Source organism: Accipiter gentilis, chromosome 18, assembly GCF_929443795.1.
Source record: "Accipiter gentilis chromosome 18, bAccGen1.1, whole genome shotgun sequence".
NCBI lineage: Eukaryota > Metazoa > Chordata > Aves > Accipitriformes > Accipitridae > Astur > Astur gentilis.
This window is the reverse complement of record NC_064897.1, coordinates 22678136-22699049: the sequence shown is the minus strand read 5'-3', so window position 1 is coordinate 22699049 and position 20914 is coordinate 22678136. Positions and strand designations below refer to the sequence as shown.

Below are 20914 nucleotides of genomic sequence, written 5' to 3'. Positions count from 1 at the left end.
AATATCATGATCTGGGGCCTCGAGCCCCCCCCCTCCAAAAAAATAAAAAGACCAAAAAATACAGTTCCCGTTGGCCCAGTGAACTGAATTCAGTAACCAGTCAGTAATCTAAGGGAAGACTGCTAAGGCATCAGTCCTTCAAAAGGCTCTTCTACTTTTGGCTGGGGGGTGGAGAGGAGAAGGGACATATTACCCATGGCATTCAATATAGCTCCATCATCTGTTCACACTGCATGAATCTTACTGCATCTGTGTATGTTCTCTGCAGGACGAATGTCCTTAAAACAACATAATAAAAGACAATTTTGTCTCTGCTATTTTCATATAATGAGGAACAGCTGTTCGCCAGCCACTGTGTTTATTGTCTTCTCCCATCCCGTCTTCCACCATGGTCTCAGCCCTATCACCCTCTCAGGTGATATCTATTATAGTGATTCTATCTGGGTTCCAGAAAACTTACAATCCCAACATAAGAAGCAACAGTTACAGACAACAAATAGCTGCGTACAGGTAAGAGTGATCTAATATAGAAGAATGCAAGAAGATGGCATGCCGGTTGCCTTACTATAGTTCAGATTTTTTCAGGCATTGTGGCAATATTCCTACCTTTTAAGGAAGGATTTAAGGAGGGATAATCTATTAATTAGGATAATTGATTATTTGTAGTGTTGCTGTCTTCTGTAAAATGGAGTTGTCCCCAGAAAAACTGACACATGAGCTCTACAGCATTACAGCACATTAGTGATATCACAGGAGTATTAGACTGCAAAAGATGAGGATCGTAACACAAATTCCTAAATATCTGATTATCTATCTCTCACACATTTCATATATCTTTGTGGCTATTATATCACTGTAAGTTATGCTTAAGAAGCCTAACAAAAATATATATGCTATTGCCTTTTAATGTAGAATAGCTATACACATTCCAATTAAATCATTTTTTTCTGATCTGGACTTCTTTTGTGAGTATTTTGATGACTATCATATCCTCTGTAGTCTATAGGTGCATTTTATTCAAGGAAATATATGTAACTGCATAAGCCCTCAATCATAATGTAGTAATCATACAGTACTTTATTCTAAATGGTTTATAAAGTAAAAGCTATTATATTTAACAAGGGAGAAATGAACAAATCTCTGTTAGTTAACAGACTGCTATACTGACTAGAATATTATCACCAGAATAGAAGCTATATTTTAGGAAAGTAGTGATCCCCAGATCAATATGTCCCGAGAAATGTTTAATTTTCCAGACAAAAATGGAATTACTTAGTGAGGAAAAGCCCTGCACTAACAGTAAGTCTAAAGCTTACTACCAAACCCCTCTCTCGACTATTCCAGCTGGAAAGAAACAAGATTAGCAGTTGTGTAGAGACACGACAATTCTCTGGCTACCCTGAAAGCCAAAAGTTGCATCTTCTACTGCATGCTGCTCTGACGACCAAGAGAGGCCTGGTGAAACCTAGGAGAAAGCGAGCAGTGAGGAGTGAGACGAGGGTTTGAGGTGCAGGCAGTGGGGAAGCAATGAATGAGTGGATTCTCTCTGTTATTTAGGAAGAAAAAAGCAGAAGTACGTGTACCCATCTGTAGTACTGTAAAAGTGAAAGATAAAGAACATCAGAGCTTTGATAATTTGTCTTCCCACATTCTTCTATTAGGCCGGTGAAGTAAGTAAGCGATACATGTGCCATGAGCTGCAGCAGGCGACGCACGTCAAGCTATGTGTAGAACTGTGCCGCTATTCAGTGACCTCTGAAATGCAGAGGGAAGAATAAAACAGACCAGAATATTAAAATACAGTACCTGCAGTGCAAATGTGTATTAGAATACTTGAAATACCGGTATTACCAGCACTAAACAAACTTAACTCAAAGCCCCCCGTGATTCTGCCATTATGCTATATCAGAAGAAATCCCTTCCAAAGATTAATCAGCTTAGCTAACCGTACACCGTTTAAAACTGCACAGAGCAGAGTATTAGCCATTCATAGAGGATACAAATAACTAAATGTGCCCTTTCTGCCTGGCAAGCACCATATAGATCAAGGTGGATCTGAAAACTGAGAGGGGACCTGGGCAAACACGACCTCAATTGTTATTTTCAATGCTAAAGCACAGCTAGCACCTCAGCATGCAACTCTCACTTGAGTGCAAGGGGACAGGGACAAAATGCAGTGTTCTGAAACAGCTTTTATGGAAATCATGCGCTGTTTGGTCTCTGGAGCTGTAGTCTTGTTTAAACCTCTACATTTAAATGCCATCTTCCAAAACCAAAGGGTAACAAGTACAAATTGTATCTATAAAACAGCATCACAACTTTATTCTCAATAGCTAAGTATTGAAATGCAAGCATACATTATAAATAGAAAAACAGCTGGCTTGGAGCACATTGCAAGCCACTAACACAGTTGAGGGATTTGAATGACATCATAACCCGTGAGAGCATGTTGCTGGCCAGCTGGTGTTATTTATAATATACTCATAATTGAGGAAAAATAAAAAGGCAAAAGTTAGGTATTGCAGAACTAACAAAGTTGAATTGTCTTTCTCCCATGTCATTTAAATTGTTATCAAGAGTAATTATGAAGATTACTACTAAAAGGGGGGAAAAAATCACTTTATAATTACAGCAGCACACTTAAGATAAATGTCATGGAAGCCCCCCAAACTGGGCTACTTGTGTTACTATATTCATAGTACTGTAAATTCTAGGAAATGATACGACTTCTCCTGTGTGGTTGCTAAAAGATCACAAAGCTGTTTTGCCCTATTTACAAGTAGTGCTCAACAATTCTGTTATTTTTAGCAAATTACAAACTGCTATCTTAGGGTTAATAGCACAGAGAGCTGGAGGTTTTAATTGTTACTCAGCATATAGGCGTGCCAAGTTTAATAACGTAAAGATGCATTAAGGAAGAAGTAGATAACCGACTGCCTGTATTTCTATACTATATAAATAAAATACCTGTGCCTCTATGCATAAATAAAATGTGTACATACATACAAAGGTATGCATATATACAAATAATGCCCTTACGTGTGTAAGTTTTTATATATTTGAAATGCAGACACACACATAAATACAAATGCACACATAGCTATCTGAAAGTTAACCAGAATACATTTTCTTATTTTTCATGGCAGCACAAGCTTTTTTGTCTGCTCACCCCTCAGTCACTAATTCACATTCTTTTAAGGGGAAAAAAATATGCTTCTGTGCTCTAGTTTTAAAATGCAAAGGTATGATGTTATTTGTCACCATGCCCAAAAAAGTCCTTACTCGGTAACTTTGCCAGAAGAGGGAGAGAGAGAGAAGGCAAATGCTCCCCCAGCTGTTTCCTGTCTACAGTGTCTGTGTAATGTAGATAAATGTGAGGATTTTCTCTAAATCCCTCTTCTGTTTGCTAAATCTCACTGTCACTGCTAAAATCAGAGCAGATAGAGCCTGCGCAATGGAATAAAGTCCTCAATATTGAAATGTGACATTGCTCTCAACATCTCACATCTCTCTGGATTTCTTTTTTCTCATCATTACTGCTAACAAATTCATTTCCAGACTTTGCACTTTTAAGAAGCAATGGAAAAAATCAACAGTCTATCAACACAATTAGTTAAGTGCTGCTTTTGTGATTTCTTGAAGGTAAATCTTTATTACTATTTCAAATAATTTTTTAGTTTTATTTTACTGTGTATTGTCTGCTTCTGGTTTGAAGAGTATTGTGCACTTTTCAATAACATTATTTTAGAACTGAGAATTATTTCTAAATTGCTGAACATGCAATTTTATGTGATCTGGAAAATGGCTGTATGTAATAGTTGCAATTACATAGATAACTGTAAGGGTAAACTATTGCAGATACATGTCTTAAATTTCACTTCTATTCAGAGAACTTTGCAATTTTTCAGTTATGTCATTATTAAAGGGTCCAATTACATCATTGTCTATATTGTTAATTAATGCTTCTGAAAACAAGAACTTTTAGCTATTTTCTGCAGGTGCAGGGTTTTATAGGAAAAAGGTATTATTCACATGTTAAGTTTCTGCAGTTTTATTATACACATTTATAGATAAAATGTTCATGCTTTCACAGGGAAACTTTTAAGGGATGTTGTCACTGCAGCAATTTTCTGGCAGCATTGTAGCAGTTACTTGTTTTTTGCTTTCATAAATTAAAAGTAAATGTGAAGTTCAGTTTGTTTTCTACACTAGAAACCAGCTGCAACTCTTGCTGACCTTGCATATTTGTATAGCTTAAGCAATTGTACATAAAGAAAATGGAAATTCCCCTACATGTTCATCTCCAAGTTTTCCCTTGTAGGGAGGGCTGTTTCAGGAAAGTTTGCTTGTGAAGTTTCATGTTACGACCCTGTAATTTCTACACATTAATATAAACTGTCTTTAAGTAAATTTGGCTTCAGTAGGTGCATTGACCTCTGTTTCTCTCAATTGGCCCTAGTTCAACTTTCCATTATCAGCAAATTTATACCCTTCACGAACTTTTTTCTTTAATATTTTGCAAGGACACTTATGCAGTTGACAGAATTCTCCTGTTTTTAGTTGTTTAGGGCCTGATTATTTTTTTAGAATGTCTTACACTTAAAACACACTTATGTCATTCCTTAATGTGATTCAAAAAAGCAGGTCTGTAATTGCAATGGATGAAACCATTCTCTTAATGTATAAATGGGCATCCTTTCCAATATACTTGAAAGATGAAGATGATTTTTTTTTTTTAGTATTGAGCAAGGCACTAAGAGACATAAAAGTAATGTGCTAGTTCTTCAGCTGGTGCATCCTGCCAAGCTTCCTTGGAATCAATGGAACATATTGATTTAGGTTAGGATGTAGCCCAGATTCTTTAATCAAAGTTAGCAGTATTTAAACCTTGATCCATTCTAGAATAAATATGCTTTATTTATATAATAATTACTAGTGAATACTATTGTTACATACTAATTACATACTTCTACTATGGCTTGGCAATCAGGTCCAAACCTTACGTAGCAAAATGTAATTTTGAATGTAACTCTTTTTTTTTTTTAATAGCAAATAATAGCTATATGTAGCTATCAGCTATAATAGCATATACTATCCATAAAAATGTTGCCCCCTTCAAGATATTTGCAATTATGGTAGATGTTCTTATACGTTATTAAAATCACCAAGCATGTGAAGATTTCTTATGCACAACTTGTGCCAACTGGTAGTTTGTTAGACGAAGAGGACTTACATAGAAGAATCAAGAAGTAAAAGAGATCTAGAGTGTTCATATATGACATTCCTCTGTGGTGCCACTCTTCTGGACTATTAAAAAAGGAATGCAGCAAAAGCTGGTTATTTTACTGAAAAAAAAGAGGAAATTCCAGCTGTGAAAATATGGTCAGTCATTCTATGCAACTAAAAGAAGTGCTTAACCAGGCTCATCCTGAACCTGTATTCAATTTCCAAATGTAATTAGATGCTTCAATAAACCCCACCCACATGCCAATGCATTTTCTTTTAAACTCTCAACTTTCTAGTCAAATTGGGGACGCTGCAAGCACCCTGCCTCTTTGTAAAGAACCTGAAGCAATATTGGATTACAACTCTGTATTTTCTTAAGAATATTCCCCTCGGACATAAATGGGAACTTTGATTTTATCACAAACATATTGAATCAACTAATGTTATGTTTAATTAAGATGATGAAGCAAAGTTAAAGTTTTAAACTATGTTTTGGAATTAGTTTTGATGAAGCAGCACTTAATTTAACAAATAATTGATTGAGCCCTAGAAACATGTGAGTCTCTTTCCTTTTCCCCAAAGTTTTTACTTGTTTGAAAGTTCTTGACTGTTGTTAAATTTGGAGATAAAGTTAGAAATTCTCTGTGGTTTATACTGTGCAGACTTTTTGGCTTCCCCTAAAGGAAAAACAGTAGATAATCTGTTTTGTTGTAGTTCAGTGCTGATATTTATCTGAAAATGCAACCCAGCTGAAAAGTCTTGAAAAATACAAAATTGTTAAATGTCTAAGATTTATGTTTATTTCTGGCTCAAATGTTATAGAAAAACAAGTTGTTAAATACATAATGTTCTTGTATTTGTAATGTCTTTCAGCCTTCTGAGGCGGTGTTCTAAACAGCTTTCTGCTTTACCTCCTCAGAACTGGGAACCATCTTAAACTGCAGGTGCATCACATTTATCTTAGAAATTCAAAAATATGGCAAGGGAAGAAAGAAATTGATGTTGCTAAGATATGGAATCATTACAGAAAATAATGCCTCTTGTTATCATCACTCATTTATAAGCTAATCTTCCTCCACTTGCCATGGAAGTCGTGTCCATGCATTAAAGTTTGTTGGTTTTTGCATGGCAAAGTTGCCTAAAGACTCTTGCGTATGGGAAAATAATTATTCTTTCTTTTTATGATATATCATGGGATTTAGATTTGCTCATTATTTTCACAGTGGAAATATCAGGGAAAAAAAGGGGATAATTCCTGATTTATTTGTAGATTTGTCTCCTATTCAGCTTTGACTTAAGTTGAAATAGGGGACTCATCCAGCAAGGTGCTAAGATCCCTTGCCAAGAAAATAAGGATTTTTAAAAATTATTGACTAGAGAAGGCTCAATACCCCACTGGATCAGATCCCATGTGAGCAGGCAATAGATAATTTCATAGGTTTTCCAAAAGTTCAGTGAAAAAAATAAGATTAAATGGTCCCTGAAACCCTGAAAGAAACTTTAGGGAAGATTAATCATTTTACTCCAATTACTTTGCACCAGTCTGCTAATACAAAGCCGTTTTAAGTCAAGGTTAACTGTACGTGCAAGAAAGATTTGCAACTTTTACCTGACTGCAATACTAATGTTAACCTTGAAAGAGAATGAAATTAAATTCAGATTTACACGTTTCAAAACTAGTATTTTTGGCAAGTGATCTGAATCAGTTCAGAACATGCATTAAGCACATTCTTCACTGTCCTGCTACTAAATATAAATAGCTTTTCCTAGTATTTAAAAAAGATAATGCTATCTTCTTTGACATGTTGGGTAAGGTCTTTGGTTGATATAAATTGATATAAAAGGAAGTGCATAAACGGAATAGTGCAAATTTACACCCATTGAGGATTGGTGTTTCTTCAATCATAAGTCCAGGAAAATGACAGTTTGTAACCAAATGTAAATGAGAAAAGAATTGTCACCTCTGTGTATACCTCATAGCCAAACCTGACTAAGAGGATATAATGGAGGTCATTGCTTCCATCAAGTGAAAATACAAATCCTTAACACTCTCGCTAGTGCTCCTCTTAATTTCTTGAATGCTTCCAAATGTTAACTTGCCAGTAACAGAGGACTGTAAGAGTCACTGAATGCAGTCCCCTACTATGTAAGGTCCCACATCAACTCTTCTGTAATTTTGGCAAGCTCTACCTTGAAATTTCTTTCATTTTGTCCTGGTATTTCCCTTTATAAGGTGGCTGGAGAACCATGGAGTACTAATTAGGTACCCTTTTCCTATTGGGCCAAATTTCCTTCCATCCAGTTTACAGCCATTTATTCTTGTGCCAGTGCTGTTTGTTAGTTTAAATAGCTCTTCTCTGTCATATGGCACCTCCACCTGCCACAATACCTGGGCAGGTAACTGTCATATTCCCTCATAGCCTATCTGGTCTCAGACAAAACAATTCAAGGTTGTCTAGTCTTCCTTACTTTTATTTTTCTGGGCTTCTCTTTGCCTGTCTATTGCATTCTTCCTTATCCTCCTTTTGCAGGAGCAACCATAAATCATAGTTACTACAAGGTTCTCTAACTACGTGTGAATGTGAACCAAGAATATTCGCCAGAGGAAGTAATCACTTTACAAAATACATGGACTAGAATATGTAGACAGTTGCAAAATTATGGTGAGGCATTTCCTGGTACCGTGTTTATTGTCTAACAAATTACAGTACATATGCATTTTCAACTCACAAGGGTGCAGGAGTCATTTTCTTTAGGACTCTGTTGGGAAATTCTGACACTGCTTTTGCTTCCTTGGCAGGTGAAGATGCACACTGTGTCCTACATTCATTTCTTCTACCTTGGCCTGTGTTTGCTTACCTTAACCAGTTCTGCTGCTGCTGGCCCAGAAACACTCTGTGGTGCTGAGCTGGTTGATGCTCTTCAGTTCGTGTGTGGAGACAGAGGCTTTTACTTCAGTAAGTCAACCCTTTCTTTCATTCAACTGCTAAACTTTTCCATGTAATCCACTGGAGTTTGCAACTGCTCTAAGTGAGCTTAGGAATGATCAAACCAGGCTGCTGAGTATGACTAGTACCGTCTATCATGGAGACACCCAAGCCTTCAGCGACCATGAAGTCTCAGTAAAGAATAAAGCTGTGCCTGCGTTCAGCCTCTGAGTGTCTGACAAGTTTTCCTTTTCAGGCATGTTATTGTTTTTAACCACTTTCCAGCTGCTGCTTTTCCACCTGCTGTATTACTGCTTTCTGCTGACCTGCCACTGAAATTAAATGAATGAAAGCACATACTAGACCCAAGATATTCGTGAGGCAGAACTGCATGTACCTGTTATGTCAGACTACTCGTAAACAGCTTAAGTACACATTGTATCATATTAAAAATACACTAGGCTTCAACATCTGGTTTTTAAAAAAGAAAAGCTGGAAGGCAACAAGCAGAAAGTTACGCCATCCAAGTATCCACGTGCTTCGTCAGTTAAACACAGGTGAAGGAAAATTCATACGTAGTGAGATAATAAAGATTAACACCAGTACAGAAAACAGACAAAATTAAATCTGCAATAGTGTGGATACATTACTACTCAAATAACTTTTTGGAGCAAGACCTACACTTTGGAACGGAACATCACAATATTTTTCCTTTGCTGTGATATAGATTGTGCAAAGCTAGGGTTGTTAGATAACTCTTTTATCTTAGTACCTTCTTGCAAGTGCTGTCAAGATCAAGATACACACCACTTGTAAATAATAGAGACCTATTTCTGATTCTCAGCTATTTGCTACTCGAATAACATAAAGTTAATGAAACTTTTAGCTAGGAATATATTAATTCTGAATTTATTCATTAATATATTTATTCAAGAATTCAACATGCAAGAATTTGCGCTTTTAGTGCCTCTGAAGCTAGTGTTTACTTTTAGTATTAATATATGCTTGTCTGAAGTTACCTCTCCTTCAGGGCCTCAGTTACCTTTCCAAACAAGAATATAACTAAGGAAAGGAAATCTGGGGTGGTTAGGCTATAAAGCCAAGAAATTAACTGAAGGGGGTTTTTTTTCTATTTATTTTTATATTCTTTGTAAGGTCTAGGTTTTGTTTCTTGGTTTGCTTTTGGTTGTGGTTGGTTTGTTTTGTTTTGTTGTTGGATTTTTTTTTTTACTTTTATAATCCTCATTTTAGCCTAATCACTCTTGCTTTCTAACTATCACTTTTGTTTTTCTGATCTTACCCACCTAATTCCTATTCATTTCTATTCATGGAGCTATTGTTTTCAATACTTGTCTCCTTGCTTGCAATAAAAATAGAAATCCAGATTCTTGCACCTTTAATTTACAGAAAAACCTGATTTCCTCAACATACCAGCTGCAGACATTTTCACTGTCTTCATGGCACTTTCTATTAAAGTTTACCTTTGAAACTGGGAGCCTTAGTTTCATATATGCAAATTAGTTCACTAAAGAACCCTTTTTTTTCTGTATTTAACACTTTAGCTAACGTTAGTAAGCATCTATTCTAGGGTGCTGTTTAACTTGGTATTCTGGGGCTAAACACAATATTAAAAATACTGGAATCTCTCATAAAGGAATTTACATTTTTCTACCAGCTCTTTAGGTGTTCATTTGAACACCAAAATCTGTTACATTTATCAGCAGCTGAGTTACACTTAAGGGGCTACTTGAGTGTCCTACAAATACTTTCTCTTTTTTGGCTGGAAGGAATGTAAGGGAAGACTTTCATCTCCCCCTCCTGTTTCTGCACCAGAAAACAATAAGACAATATACTGCATCTTGAGAACAGCATAGCAGGGTTTTTTTACTGTGCATGTATCTTAGGCATTTTCCCGGTCATTCCTCTCCCTGCAGAATATTTGCTGCTTGTTCAGAGAACTATCACACTTGCTTACCACAAGAGTGGCTGTTACTGCCAAGCAATCAGACTTACTGTTATGTGTACTCTTTGTATTCCTCAAGGTGAGAGAACATGTGAAACGCTAATCATCAGCAATAACTCTCTCTGTTTTCAATCATTACAGTTATTCTCAGGTTGCACAATCTGTTTCAAATCTCTACATTCCCTAAGCTAGATCATCCTTACTTAAAAAATCAGGATGCGTTTCTGAAGTTTTAAAGGAGATCTTTACCCTTGCAATCTTGAGTTTTATCTGCTGTCAGTAAAGGCTTTCTCTCTAGTTTTCTTTGTTGTTTTCCTACATTCTGAGTTTTCACTTGAAATAATGGAACTGTTGACACCATAAAGTTCTACCTCGTTTTTTATGGAAGACTGTGGAAGGTTTTACTAATGAATGACCACCCTGGTTTAGGAAAGTCTTGCACTGTTGTAATCAACAGGAGTTTTATGGACTTGATATGTGGCCCTTGGATGCTAAGTAATGTGTGTCCTCTACCTGACTACTTCTGATTCATGAGGCAGCAACTAAATCTGTTTTAGCCTTCTCCCTCTAATTTTTTAGTGTTTAATCTAAAATATAGAACTATAGAAAAGTAAATCCAGTGACAGTGGCAAAACAACTTGAGATTCTCATAACAAATGCATTACAGAATGCAGCATGTTACTGGAAGTTAAAAACATCGCTCCATTTCTTGTGACTTTTTAAGAATGTAGAAGTAAAAATCCAGTGAACTTTCTTTTATTGTGAAGAGGATGTCAATTTAAATTGTATTTTAAGCCTTCTATTCTCATACTCTGGTTCCTTTATATAAAGTATAATCAATGGTAATGTTTGTCTTTAACTTGCACAGGAAATAGCTGTGAGGGAAGGTTTTTATTCCATCATTCTGTATGTCACTAGAGACTCCAAATATAAAGAATACCTTTTGGCTGAGGTGGATCTCCCGGTTCCAATTCAAGGTCAAAACTTCTGACTATTCCTTGGGAGTTGTGGGTGGAAATGAAGATAGAAATAATTGAGTTACTTTCTGTTGAAACTCTACTCCACAACCACAAGGCTATATCTACGGCTAGGACTGGAAGGAAAAAAAAAATTCCTTTATATAGCCTACTCTGCCCAACTTCCTAGCTATAAAAGAAAATTCTTTACAGCTTCTGAAGAAATGCCCCAGCTGCTTACCACACACAAAGAAAAGTATTGACTTCAGGAGGAAGTCAAATGTGGTTTCTACCACTCCCTTTCTTCATGAGGTAGACTGGCAAGAAGCATTTCTTAAAGGTTTTTTAGGGGAGAACACTACACAAATCCCAAAATAGAGCATCTGCCTTTTCCTTTGGTCACATTTCACCCCAACCAGCACTGGCTGCTTCTTGGACAGCTTCCTCTCTCCCATGATTCACCCGTGAAGAGCAGTTTGTTGCCACCTTTTATCTAGTAACACCTCCCTGGCAGAACTTCTGCCACTCAAGTTCCTGCACGCTTCCTGATGTTAGGAGAAGACAACAAACAGAGAGCCTGGCTACAGCTGCACAAATGGCTATGCTTAGATTCAGCTCTTCTCAATTAATGTTTCTCTAGTCTCAAAATCTCTGGATTCAACAGTCATGAAGCAAAGCGAGACGGCTGCTGTGTTCATTTGCATTTTAATGAATGCATTTTAAGAAAGGTCTACCGTGCCATTGCTATTACAAAACAATGCTGAGGGCAGAGAATGTTGGAAAAACTGAAAGGACAAATTACAGGAAACTTACAGAAGCCATGGCCCAGGAGGGGGGAAATATTGCTTGAAATAGTCTAGTCTTATGACAGGAATTTACTTTGTAGATTAACCAAAAAAAGGATTATTTTTTTTTTCCTTCATACAAGTTGAATTTGATGGACAATCATTCATTCTTGCTCATGTTGTTTCCTGAGGACTGTTACTACCATGAGATAGGAAAGCAAATGTAGTTTGCTCTAAGGAGCAAATGCTATATTCTTTTTTATCTAGTTCCTTCTCCTTTGAAAATATACCTTTTCCTTTTCCAATAAATGGATACCAGTTTGGCTAACAGTACGCACAAGTGCCAATAAAGAAAAACCTTTCTTGTTTACTTAGACACTTTCAGTCATTCTAATTTCTAAAGCCCTAGTTAGATGGCAATGCTTATTTGAAGCCATGTCAATTAATTTCATGAATTAAAACCCCACTTTTTTTCTGTTAAAAAAACCTGCTTTGGGCTTATGGTGAATCTTTTGAAGCATCATTTGCATGGAAAAGAAGGAGCTGAATTTACATACCTGACACAATGGAGTTCCTCTGATATTCTTCAGAGAATGGAGAAGGATCTAGCACATGTTTCCATTTGCAAAAGAGTGAATCCCATAAAAAACAGGCTTTTCTGGTATCCAGCCTAATGGTCTTTGTGTCAACTGCTTTGTGGAGAAGCATTACAGATTTTTACTACCTTTTTTTTCCCCACTAAATTAATCAGAATTCTGTGATGTCCTTGGGAATATGCCCAGCTGTGTGCAACATAAGATTATGGGTTTATAATCATCAGAAAATCAGGATAAGACAGCGAACATAATTTTGGGTAATCAGAGCTGTCATCAGATTTTGTTGCTTTGTAGAACTAAGGTATATATGGAGGAATTGCTGCCTTACAAAGAAGGAAATAAGGGGCATAGCAATAGGCAATTACGTTTTGCTGCTTCCATTTCCCCTTTAGTTAACAGCTTGTTTACTTCAGGAAGTCTGCTTTTAAGATGTTATTAAAGTTTCTAGGCCTGTCAAACCTATCAACATAATTACAAGAGATGGCATGACACTCAGTTCTTTAACTACTCCATACCTGTAAGTAGCTATGAGTCATTAGCTCCTCTCCGTGTCCCTGATTGAAAGGAAAGTTAATGTTACAAACCCAGGAGAGGTATGCTGAAAAGCTTGCCGTGGACACATACAGCCTGAGGTGTCAGTGACCGTCTTACAAATCTTTGCAAAGAAATGCTGGTCATCTTGGCTACGTTCACACAGCAAGATCTGAGAGTGTTTTTCAGTTCCTTGGTCTGGCTATATGCCCCATTCATGTCCAAATCCTGTATCCATGGAAGATTTGAGTGTATTCCTCAGTCTTTATCCCCAGGTTCCTTACTTCTTTCAGGAAAACTAGCCTGGAAAGGAGCCAAGATGTGCTTTAGCCAGGTCTGCAGGGTCAGTGCTTAGGGAACCAGGACTATAGCACAGTTATTGATATACTTCTGTAAGAAAAAAAGACAGCTCTTGCTTCTGGAATTGTATCACTGTGTAGTCAAATAACTGATATGTAAGTATGGTGTGTGCTCTGTTGCCCCTGGTAGTAATAATTGAGGAAGTTCTCTGAAAATAAGCCAGTCTTTGAAAGAATTTTGTGCTTTTTGTTACCACATTAAGAAAGGCTAGGGAGTGTTCATAAAGGGTAACCTTAGTTTCGTGCGGTTAATCTTCTGAAGTTACCTCTTTAATAACAGAGAAAGAGGTTCTGCCTTCTTTCTCCATGGATCACACAGTGCTTTAGGAGGATTTAGCCACTAAAACACACTAAATTTAGATTCCGCAGACAGGTCTCCTCTACAGCTAGTTCTCAGTTCACCAAGGATTTCATAATTTTTCAACCTTTTCATTAAGAGGGACTGTAGTAGTAATGATAATTTTAATGAGGTGACTGGAAGCAAAGCATTTATATAAATTTCAGCAAGAAACATCTCTGCAGAAAGTGTCCATTACCAAAACCAAATAAGTACAGTTTCTTCAGAAGTTCAATTTATATATGTCTATATTAGTAGTTAGATGTTAGAGATGCTAATGCTTTTTATGGTGCTTGCCTTTATCTATGCACTAGACCAAGTTTCAAATTTGGTCTCAAATAGCAGAAAGCTGTTATTTGACATTTGATTCCCTAACTGCTATATGTGTATTTAATACATTGTTTAGTCTCATGTTGGATAAAATCACTCAAAGAAGCACTTGGCAAGATCAGCATTAATTCTTGGCATAGCTGCCCCTCTTACTTTTCCACTGAATCTTAAATACCAAGAAAAACCCTTCACTGACTTCAATTCTAGCATATGCTCTATACAACTGGCCAAAACCTTTGCATATGGACCTCTTCATTTATTCTGGTAATAATCGTGCATTTGCAATATTTGATCAACAGCAGCAAGAGTCACAAGACAAATTACTCAATTTAGCAGAACCACAGAGTCTCTTAATAAAAACTTTTTACATTAAATACTTGAGCATCTAGGGCAATCTATACATAGTGCTCATTCAGAGAAGGAAGTTCATACAGCCATTTCTCTAGAGGTTATTCAGCACTTTAGCTCTTATACATGTTTCAAACCCTCTCACATCACTGAAAATCAAAGAGACTTAAAGTCATTTTCATTTCAGAGCTTTGCTAAAAAAGGATGGAACTGAACCTGTTTATTAAACCACACCCATATGTCAATATTTCCCTATGATAAAAGCTTAATTGTTAACAATATGACAACAAATGAAAGCGGTAACCAACACTTAAGCCATTTCTCAGTCTAGAAATCAAGACAAAAGAAATACCACAAATGTATACTTATTGAAGAATTTATGCTAAATTTATCTCTGGTAATAACCACAGGAACTTCCATGTCAAAGAGAAGAAAAAGCCATTAATTCATACTTTCTTTGTGGTGCATTTAATGCAAAATCACTATGTAAGATATAGTCCAAGTACTGGGTCTAATTGTTAAGTAATGACAGTCATATTTCATGTTTGTATCTGTGAATGAGGTTCTGAGAACAGGAATTTTAACACATCCATAGCCTTTGGAGGGGCATATCATACACTGACCAGTCGGTCACTCCAACTTACAGAAAATTTTGCATTGACACTCTAAGTAAAAGTTTAAAAAATTGAATCTAGTTAAATACTAAATGCCTATTTCAACTGAAAAGCTGTACCTTAGGCACTGGTTAACACATAACCTTCAGAATAATAGGATAAATTGCTTTTCTTACAGCATCAAAGCAAGAAAAGTCAAATGCTATTTTCTTTTCAGACTTTTTAAAGTATTAGACAAATTACACAGATGAGCTTATCTTGCCAATTTTATCTGAGCAACTTTTAGGTTAAATTTCTGATTGCCTCTCCCATGCCAATTCCTGGTAAATTGGTTTGGAATTCCTTAGAAAACTGCTTTGAATTTCTTAGTAAACCTAAATTCCTACAAAATCAGACACACATCTGAGGCACTTGCTGTATTTTCTGACTGAATCCTATATACAGTCAAATTTCATGTGTTTTTAGTGTTCTTGCTCTTAGGAGACAGAGTGGAAGCTGTTTGCTTATCTCATGTTAAATCCTTTGCTAGTGAAAACTGGAATAGCTTCCTTTTATCAAAGAAACAATTTAGGGCTCATCTTTTTTTTTTTTTTTTTTTTTTTTTTTTTCCCCCTGAGTCTACAGCATATTTATATATTTCCCATCTTACTTTTGAAATTTCCTGTGATCCCAGCTTTCCCGTCTACGTAATATAAGTGTTCTAGAGTAAAAGAGTGCCTCCAGACAGCAGATCCTTCTGCTTCCTTATGTGCCCATAAAAGTGTAGAAGTAGGGAAAGAGTGTCCTGTTAAAGCACTTCCATTAGGAAATTATGGCTCACACCCAAACCTGAAATTATATGATTTTTTTTTGATACAGAACTATTTGTTTATAGTGTTTGTGTCTTTGTGTGTTGGGCAGAAATTTACACAGGGCTGAGTACGCAGAAAAAAGAAGGGGTTGGCTCAGACCATTCTGACTCAATCCAGCCCAGTGAACAAAACTGCTTTCTTTCTGAAAATAAGTATTCTAGCAATACTTATTAACTATTTCTATCTCCAAACAAATAAGCACTTAAGTAACACCCCCAGCTCCTATAAACTGCAAGTTCTAAGGAAAGTAAATATTACTGAAAATTGTTTTGACTTCAAAAGAATGTTAATTAAACAGCCATATCCTACTAAGGCGATGGATAAAAGCTGAAATTACGCACACAACTTCGTATTTCACAACAAGTCTGTATTCTAAAGAATATTTTTAAATATATGGCTTATGCAAAGGTAGAAAAAGTATAAGTGTTGTGGAGAAAATGGTAGAGAAGATGTCGTTATGGTTGTGGATCTGAAAAGGTGAGTATATTCCTAATAAGCTTTGATGGCTGTGTGGTACTATACATAATAAATCCAGTTTACAACAGAAGGATTTTTTTCAGACTTGCATGAATTGTACTGAAGGTTTCTTTTAACTCAGCCCCATCAAAATGACTAGATAAGAGCTCCTACTGTTATAATGAAATTTTTACAACTTCCTTCTGTAAGTCTTCATTGATTACTTTAGGTTACATGAAAGCTAATAAGGACATCTATTTTAGGTTAACATAGCAGGTTTAAATTGAATACGTTTCATACCCTGAAACTTCTGCAGACAAGTAAGATGTAATAATTTGTTTCTACATCCCCTGAATTCCTGAATTACTAGTCAACAGGTCTTCCATGAAAAAACTTAGTTTTTCCTACGTATTTCAAGTTTTATGTTTCTTTCCATTAAAGTTTCCAGCCTTTCACAGACATATTTAGTTTGGCAGGAAGAATCTGGTGACTCATAGACTGAAGAGATTTGAGAGCAAGCTACTGAAAATGTATCTAATTTCTTCTTGTGTAATTTGGGAGCAAGCTACTGATAGTATGTCTAATTTTCCTAGTTTAATCAGATGTATTATTGGCAAATACATGTCCTGAATAAAAGCCATGTTTATTTCTGAAATATATAGCTAAGGTTAAATGCAAAAACACCATCTATATTTGCTTTTAGAACACTTCTATTTTTTTCTAATTGTTTCTGGCATTTTACTCTAAATCAATGGGCACTGAATGAAAACAGAGGTACTACTGAAAGAATTTGCATTATGACCCTACTTATATTTTGAAATTCAGTAATATCAAAGTATTCCTTACTGACGTTTTTTGGTGGTTTAATTTTCTTCTTTTTTTCAAGGGAGGATAGTGGTGTAGGAAGAATAGGTAATGTTGTTACACCTCCATGATTCGTATAGAGAAAGACAGATGTATTAGAAAAGCTCTCATTTGTATTTTATGTTGTTGCCTGTATTGTGCCTTTCACCTCTTTTCAGACAAAAGACTTTTAAAATCAGTTCTTTCTAGTCAGACAGTCTGTGACAAACATAATTTTCTTCTATCCACATACAGACTGAACCTTCTGAATGATAAAGATTAAACAGCTTAATCCAATATACACAAGGAGATTCTGGTTCAGATTCATTCCATCTGCTTTGGGGCACTTAAATGAGGTATCTGAGTTAGGAGCCTACTCAAGCTCATTCTACAGTCAGTGAGAGGAGTAAGAAACTTTCAGAGCTTTCATTAAGTTCTGAATATCCCATGGGACATACTTTTCCTTCTCCACTAAATTAAGCAAGGAAGCTATGGCAATTGTATCCTTAAACTAGCTAAGTCGGTTGAGTAAGGACCCTTCAATAAGAGCCTAAATTTTGGTGTGATAACTCGATTTAAAACCAGCGAGTGAACTTCAGTGTGGAGATAAGTATGCACTCATACGGACCACATTTCAGATCAAAGGAAATCCAAGCTTATTTTAGCTGCCATCATATAATAGAGTTAAGCAAAGACCCAGAATGTGCCTTACGCAGGTAACACTAGTTAGAGTTGCTCCTTTGGCCTTTAAGAACTGCCAGGCTTTAGTCTGACTCAGTGTGAATCCTATTGGAGAAAGCACTCTGCTCTGTGACAGTAAAAGGGAAAAGCTTATCTATCTTTGCTTTCTTGATATAGTAGATAGAATATACTCTCACACGCCATCATAAGTAACACTCCTTCACATTTTATTCCTGCATAATGAGACAAGTGCACTCACCCATGCATAAATAATGAAGCAATTTTTTACACTGTTGTTCACACTGATTAATGTCTATTCCTATGAATATACAAGGCCCAGCAGTTTTTTAAGAAATTGAGACAATAATAATATTTAAAACCTAGAGTGACATCTAAATATGAGACATCATTTAAGAAGCATTTTCTCCGTTAGAATGCTGTACCGTAAAGTATTATCATGGAGAAAGGACACAGAATGATGCTCAAGTACAGTTTTGAGATACTCATTGATACAATGGCCGTACAGTTTTGAGATACTCAGGCAATTGGAAGATTTAAAAAATAGCTACTGCTGACCTAATGAGCTCATCTATAAAAGCAATAATATGACTGAAGTAAGACAGAACCCCACCTGAGGCGGTTAACCATTCAATGAGTTGAATCAACAGCACAAAGTCCCCGTACCTTCCTCACTTCAGTTCCTCCCTTCATCCATGGCAATAAAGAAACAGTACAGAACCACTTCAAAGATAACCGCATTCCGTGACCTTTTCTGAAGTGATCCCTTTGCAGGGAAGAGTAATTGCAGCAGTTAAAATTTCTAAACCAGCTATGGGGGATAAGAATTGTACTTAAGTTGTCCAGATCTTGACCAACCTTTTTCAGTAACTGTATTGTTTTGAAGCAGTCAGAGTAAAGCACTAAAACCAAGAAAGGATTATTTATACTTGCTATAAATAAATATGTATAAAATTTAGCTTATTTCAGGCTACTCTTAATATTGTACATTGTACCATTTGCAGTTGGTCTGGCTTGAGGGAAATGGGTTAGAAATGAGGATAGCGTTTCCACCAGACTCTCTCACTTCACAGTTACGTGGTGACTTCTCTAAAAGTCGTGAAGGGTGATCTGGTATGAGATACATGAATGATTTTTGTACACTTGTAGAGTTCCGCTGCTATTTCAAGAATCAGATACAGTAGATTTAATATAGCTATCCCAAGATACAATCATCTAAAAAAGTGGAGTGGTCAAGATAATATGATCATTCAAAAAATAATAGGAAGATATTTTTGTAGAATGTGACCCTTATCTTTCTTTTTTGCAAACAATGGAATGAAATTCTACAACTGCAGCTCTAATGGCGTTAAGTCAACTACTATAATTTTTGTTACACAGTCATCTTGGTTTTGAAAGCAGTAGAAGTAGATGCAATAAAATACAACTATTTCCTGTTATCACTAATAAAATGAGCAGAATTCATAAATGGTGATATTCTTATTGTCTGCTGCTCTTTTCAAATATAAGTTTATACTCTGATATGAAACAGATGAAGCTCTATGAAAAAAGAAAATTTTTTTTTAATAAATAAGGCTTGAACCCCCCTTCAAGAATCAAATAACCTGCAACAAATTTTGAATGCAAAACAATTATCTTTGAATTATGAAACAGGTGGAAGTGCCCTTGTTGGTTTTTTTTTAGGATGTTATATTAAAAAAAGTATATAGCTATGCTTTCATATGGCAGAGAAAAAAGAGACATCGTCAAGGAAAAGCTGATATATAGTATAATAAAGAAGGGACAAAGATGATACCAAAGAAGGGAAAAATAGTGATGTATTAGTAATCCAGGCTGGCCCTGTCCTGGAGTTTCTTCACTTCATAATCTGCAATCAGGAGTCCATGGATACTTACTCAAGGTTATCTATTAACTTCAGTTGGCTTTGGCTCAGTGCACTGAGGATAGTGTGAGTTAATTTGAGGAATTCTCTATGCTCACTAAAGAAAACATTGATCATTGATTTTCCTAGGTCTTTTGGCCATAAGTATCATTGCACCACAAATATTTTCCCTTGACTGGATTCCCACTGGTTTCTAACTAGTCATCTGTTTTTCCTAAGAACTACCAGCTGAACTTCTGATATTTTCCCTTCTGTATTATAAATATAGCAAATAGAGGCTCTTTTGAGCAATCAATACGTACTACTTGTGCCTGATTTGAAAAGGGTACACGTACATCAAAAAACTTCTCATTTTTAACATTCATTCAAACCAGCCTGAAAGGTTTGTAGTGTAATTTTAAAGTTCATCTACCATTCATGGTACAAACTATTAAAAATTATCAATTCTTTGTATGTTTGCTGAAGTGCCTAAATTGGTCTTGATTTTGTGGCTGGTAGATGGCTACATCTAAAAGACTGAACACTAACTTTTTAGAAGTGTTAATCTATTTTCAAAAATTAGTATGAGTCTCATGAAAAGTCAGTGAGACCTTGGAGGCTCCTAAAGGCATACGAGGCAGATTTTCAATGTTTTTTTAGGCACTGAAGAGGCAGATGGACACTCAAGAGATTTTTCAGAAGCAGTCATGTATCTAATTTCCACTAAAATCAATGATAGGTGGTCCTAGGCAGTTTTTTTTTTAAAAAAAAACCAACACCTAGGCATATGCCTGTGTTTTTAGTTGCCTTTGGAAATACGAGTCGGAGTCCTTAGCTACTTGTCTAAATTTTGCTTATGGACCTTATTGACTACTTGTGAAAAAGCTATCACTATTAAAAGCTCTTTAAAATAAGAATTGGCATAATGACTTGGCTTCCTCTCTGACGTTAAACATACTAATACGCTTAGTATGAAATCTTCTTATTTCTAGCATAAATATGTGAGGCATCAGATGAAAGCTAATAATTTCCCAAGTGAGCTAAAAATAATGAAGGCTGAATTTGAATAAATATTCTAAGAGGCATTCTGGAACAGACAGTGGATAATAAGTACTGTAATGCTACCTTTCTACCAACCTCATTTGCAAAATGCCAAAGCCTAAACATGGACCACAAACAATACAGGATAAAGATCAAACATGAGTAAAATTATAATAATTGCAGGAAGTTGG

General features: G+C 36.0%; 1 protein-coding gene across 1 annotated transcript in view; it reads left to right on the top strand.

Annotated features, from left to right (window-relative positions):
• Window positions 1–3416: 3416 nt before the first annotated feature.
• Window positions 3417–20914, top strand: part of IGF1 (insulin like growth factor 1) — a 51837-nt gene continuing 34339 nt past the window's right edge. Inside the window, exons 1-2 of the mRNA XM_049822432.1 lie at window positions 3417–3642; window positions 8027–8183. Coding sequence (XP_049678389.1) covers window positions 3580–3642; window positions 8027–8183 — 220 coding nt within the window. The 5' untranslated portion in view covers window positions 3417–3579. The remainder of the gene's footprint in view (window positions 3643–8026; window positions 8184–20914) is intronic.